The sequence below is a fragment of the Cyprinodon variegatus genome, unplaced genomic scaffold, assembly GCF_000732505.1.
Source record: "Cyprinodon variegatus isolate N-32 unplaced genomic scaffold, C_variegatus-1.0 Scaffold1104, whole genome shotgun sequence".
Classification (NCBI taxonomy): domain Eukaryota; kingdom Metazoa; phylum Chordata; class Actinopteri; order Cyprinodontiformes; family Cyprinodontidae; genus Cyprinodon; species Cyprinodon variegatus.
Window position 1 is genome coordinate 66,307 of NW_015151557.1, and position 5,243 is coordinate 71,549.

A 5,243-nucleotide genomic window follows, 5' to 3' on the forward strand; every position below is an offset into this window, starting at 1 on the left:
CATGGAATACCCTTCTAATGTGATGCTCCAGAAACTCAATCTGCTCAAAGGAAGGTCAGTTTTGTAGCTTCTGTTACGAGCTAAACTGTTTTCAGATGTGTAAACATGATTGCACAAAGGTTTTCTAATCATCAATTAGCCTTCTGAGTCAATGAGCAAACACATTGTACCATTAGAACACTGCTGTGATAGTTGCTGGAAATGGGCCTCTATACACCTATGTAGATATTGCACCAAAAACCAGACATTTGCAGCTAGAATAGTCATTTACCACATTAGCAATGTATAGAGTGTATTTCTTTAAAGTTAAGACTAGTTTGAAGTTATCTTTATTGAAAAGTACAGTGCTTTTTGTCGTGATTTTATTAAAAGTCTGACCCAAAATGCAGAAGACCAAACAGAGAGACCAGGGAAAAGTTTAACAGATTTATTTGAATAATGACATGAGTCCAATGCTGCTCTGAACACTGCTCAACTGGAACAGAAAGTTGAGGTTGCCGACTCACGTTTCCAACAAAAGGTGTCCTTAATAGAATCCAGTCTGTGTGGGATGTTCCAGTGATAGTCTTGTTTGATGTTGGGCAGACAGGGTTTACTCAGACAGCGGTTGTTCCTTGTATACACTACCGTTCAAAAGTTTGGGGTCACCCAAACAATTTTGTGTTTTCCTGAAACACTTATTCACCACCATACATTGTGAAATGAATAGAAAATAGAGTCAAGTCATTGACAAGGTTAGAAATAATGATTTGTATTTGAAATAAGATTTTTTTTTTACATCAAACTTTGCTTTCTTCAAAGAATCCTCCATTTGCAGCAATTACAGCATTGCAGACCTTTGGCATTCTAGCTCTCAATTTGTTACATTTTATTCATTGTGTTTTTACTTTTTTATGGCCGAAAAAAAACCTTGGGTGGATTATTACGACACTTTTATTTTTAGTTTATTTCTTGGGAAATAAAATTGGATATGACATTTCTGTGGAGTGTTACGGTCGTTTTTTTGCCATCGTCGCATGTGTTTCAGATTGTCAGAACAGAAAAACAAATATTAGTTAATGGTTTTTGTAGTGTATGGTTGGCTTGTATTTGAGTTGATGCTTTTCCCTAGGAATTCCTGATTCTAAAGAGGAATATTATGCTGGGTTTCACTTTGATATGACCAAGATATTTGATGTGTACAAAAATGCGACATAAAAACGTACCGATATTGGGAGGTGGAAGTGAAGCAGATTTATTAAATGTTAGCTGCCAACTTTACTTTACATTTTGTCAAAGCTATTTTAACTTGAACATCACATGTTCTGCTCATTTGGTTCATTGCAATGTTATGTAACTTACTACATAAGATTGATCAGTCGCTGAATGATATAATGCCTAAAGCTAACTAGATGCTGAACACAGACTGGTTGTAATGTTTGTCTGAGAACAGACTGAATGTTTCTGGAACAGAAACGCTCCACATTTCTCTGTTCTCAGAGGGTTTCTGCTGTTTGGGACTGAGGTCAGTCTGAGTCTTTCTGAACCTCATCTGATTCTATTCACAGCTTCCCTCAGAGACACAGACAGTCTGGATGGTCCTCATCAATCTGAATGTCTGACATGGTCAGATGGATCTCCGTGGAGAAATGTTGCTCTTCTGAATCAGAGGAATCTGAATTCCCAATTCAGCTTCACAGAATTGGGAATTAATTTTATACTGTTTGGTTTGTGTCAGAAGATGAGCTGCAGCTCTCTAGATCAGCTGCAGTCTTTGGAGGCTGACCTGACTGACACCAACATAGAATATTAGCTTATAGACCATTTTCAGTATTCATAGGATCACGTTCTGTTTCTCTAGCAGGTGGGTTTTGTTCCCTAACCGATTGTCTGTGTTTTCTATAGAGCAGAAAACCACCAACTAAAGCCAGAACAACAATGATTCCAACAATGATTCCAGCTATCAGTCCAGCACTGCTTCCTCCATCCTCGTTTCCTCCATCCTTGTTTCCTCCATCCTCGTTTCCTCTATCCTTGTTTCCTCCATCCTCGCTTCCTCTATCCTTGTTTCCTCCATCCTCTTGTAGTCCTCTCATATCCCCTGTAGAACAGAAGCAGGTGTTAGTGTGAGCCGTCAGGTAGAACATGTCTGAAGATCATCATCTTCTGCTCTCAGAGCAGCTGATTCTACAGTCTGATCAACATCTTTAGGTAAAACACCAACATCTGATCTGAGATGTTTCTACCATGAAGAACCAGGAAGCTGCTGGAGGTTTTGATGCAGAGCAGAACTGACTCACCTGAAGGAGGAGGAGGGGCTACATCAAGGCTGATGATGCAGATGGGATCACCTTTTATTTCATCTCTCTTCCTTCGTTTATTTCCTTCCTGATAAACTCGACACTCATAAGTTCCAGTATGATCAGTCGTCACGTTCTTCAGAACCAAAGAAATGTCTCCATTCTTCATCTCTCTGTCCAGAAGATCCACCCGGTTACGATAAAGTGAATCCTGGCCATCAAGATCAAACCTGTCACCTCGATACAGAGCAACATGCTTTACTTCTCCCGTTTCATTTCTGATCCACTCTACAACTATAGCAGGTCGGTTATTGGGAGTTCTACATGGCAGAGTGGCGTTCTCTCCAGGTTCTGCAGTGATCTTAGTCACATCTGAGAGGAAACAGCAGAGAACAGAGAGAAACCCTGATTTGACATCATGGAGCTCATTGTCTTCTAATGGTGGAACTGAACCAGTTCAAGTTATGAAATAATAAGAAAACATTTATTAGAAACATTAATAGACAATCACAAATATCAGAGATCCTCATCACTAATGTGTAACAATCTTTTTAGGAGTTTTTTAAACATAAACTAAAGGTCAGTCTGCGGAACCAAGACTGTGGGAGGGGGGATATCTGTTTATGTTTTAGGGGGCTGGGGATGTTAAATAAATTTCCATTTCTATTCTTTTTGTTATTCGGATGCTGTGAAATTAATTACATTATAAAAGGATTAAGTCTGATGTTTAGACTTCCTTCTATCTGCCCTGTGCTTCATTTAAATAATTGTTTCTATAATTTCAGCTGCGACTCTGCAGGAACATCAACTACAGAAATATTATAACACATCCTCTAAATGCATCTTAATAAACACAAACCTTTCATCCTTATTTATACATTTTCTGTTTAATTCAAACCAAATTTATTCTGCTTGAGATTCAAATTCCTAAATCTAATTTAGATACCTGACAGTAAGAGGAAGGAAACTTGCAGAATTTCTGTGTGCTTAAATCCTCCTGATGTAGCTCTGATAAATTGAGTCCCTGGAAGAGGACTGGTCCTTCCTAAAGGATGATTTTAAGTCTTAAGGTAAATAGTGCAGATCCAAAGCTATTTGGTGGACAGGAGTAGCTCAGTTAAACACACAGGGGTTTGTTTTTTACCTGTTAGCTCAAATAAACTAAAGTTATTGCCTGATACAGGAGCATCTGAATCATTCATGCCTGAATCTGCTTTGCTGTTTCTTTCCATGCTCTTTCAGTCTTGGTTCTGTTATTAGTGTTTAGTTTTACTTTTCTCCATGTTTTTTAGTCTTAGTGGTTTAATTATTATTTTGTTGTATTTTCTAGTTATTTCCATTCTTTCAGGTTTTTCCTTTGTTGCCCTCTGCTGCCCTCTCGTATTCTCCTTTTTCCCTAGCTCCTGTTTTGTTTCTGCCTCTGTGCTCACCTGTTTCCTATCTGCTCATTAGCCCCCTCTTTGTCTCTGTCTCCTTTAAAAGCTCTCTGTTCAGTTCCTCTTTGCTGGGTCCTCGTCTAACCTCATCTTACATGTTCCAACTTCATCTCTCTGTGACTTCCTCCCTGAGTTTTGACTCCCTGATGTCTCCATAGTTGTCTGCTTTGTTTTCTACTCAGTTTTTCATGTTTTGAATTTTGGACTCCTTGTTTCTTGTTTGTTTTTTTTACTTTGTTTTCTTTTTGGATTTGTTTGGACTTTGTTTTTTCAGTTCTCTTCATTAAATCAACCAATGATTTACCTCTGCCTGCCTCTGCTTTTGGGTCCCCAACCCACAAACAAATCCTGACACTCTGCACCTCCTGCTGTGGTTTGAGTTTCTTCCTTAGTTGCTGCATTAAATGTTACTCTAGTTTCTAAAATGCTTTTCCCGGAGTTGACATCAGCCTTTAATTCTATAACAAACTTCTGGTAAATGATGCACTAATTGTATACCATGATCCTGTTTCTCATCATTTAAGCAACCAAACCTTTCCATCTTTGCCTCTAGGTGGTGCCTAAAGACTGTTTGGCTAAAGGATCCAGACTTTTTAGAATATAGTAAACAAATTAAAGACATATTATTCAGAACTTGTATAAATCAGATAATTCCATCATGACCTCACTGCAACAGGAGACATTCTTGGAATAATTATATTACCTGACTCTGAATGAAAACTCAGAGATATTCAAAAGTTTAACATGAAATAATTTCAGCCTGTGTAGATCAGAAAGTAATCAATCATCAATGACTTCCATCTCCAGGCAGTGTTGCAACAATTGTTCTTTTGGTCAAACCAGATAAACCAGAAGCTTCATTCAGCTGCATGTAGATCAGTTTTGTTAGATTATGATCTACCTTCTCATTCAATCGACCTTCTGACAGTCTGGCTTTAATGGAATATTTACCAAAGATGTGCCTCAGTCCAAGGAGCAAACTAATCCATCTTGGTGATGATCCACATCATGATCTGGATGCAGGAATTTATTAAAGGATTCTTTAACATTATTTGGCAGAACAAGCAGTTCCTCCTAAACACGAGAGTAGCAGCAGTGACTGTGGAGAGTTTCAGGATCGGACTAAAAAAAAGTCCAGAAGAAGGATTTTGAGGAAATTGTTTCCAGAGCTGCTCTTCATGCCGAGGAAACAATTAAAATTTTATAATAATCCAGATCATGTGTGAGTTTTAGCTGAAGGTGGAAGTCACAATGCGGGGCAAAATCTGCTCCTTGGCCGAGGTCTGCGCTCTTTGAGCGCTTTTCTAATTTTATATTATGGTTAAGAAATAACTATAGATATATATTCTTAAATCTTTTTAAGGTCTTGCTTTATCAATTGCTACAGGAATAATTTTGGGGAATCTAATGAAAGTCTGAATCACATATATAACATGTTTAGCCGCATGTTGTCATTCAACCGCTGGTTGTCTAGGTGGTGTCCTGAAAACAACGTGGGCTACATTAATAATTGGCAATCCTTTTGGGG

At 38.2% G+C, this 5,243-nt stretch overlaps 1 protein-coding gene across 1 annotated transcript in view; it reads right to left on the bottom strand.

Moving 5' to 3' along the window:
- The window catches only part of LOC107101496, a 31,234-nt gene that overhangs the window by 18,142 nt on the left and 7,849 nt on the right, over nt 1-5,243 (bottom strand). The window contains exons 2-3 of the mRNA XM_015400447.1: nt 2,280-2,651; nt 1,955-2,080 (exon numbers count right to left, since the gene is read on the bottom strand). Coding sequence (XP_015255933.1) covers nt 1,955-2,080; nt 2,280-2,651 — 498 coding nt within the window. The remainder of the gene's footprint in view (nt 1-1,954; nt 2,081-2,279; nt 2,652-5,243) is intronic.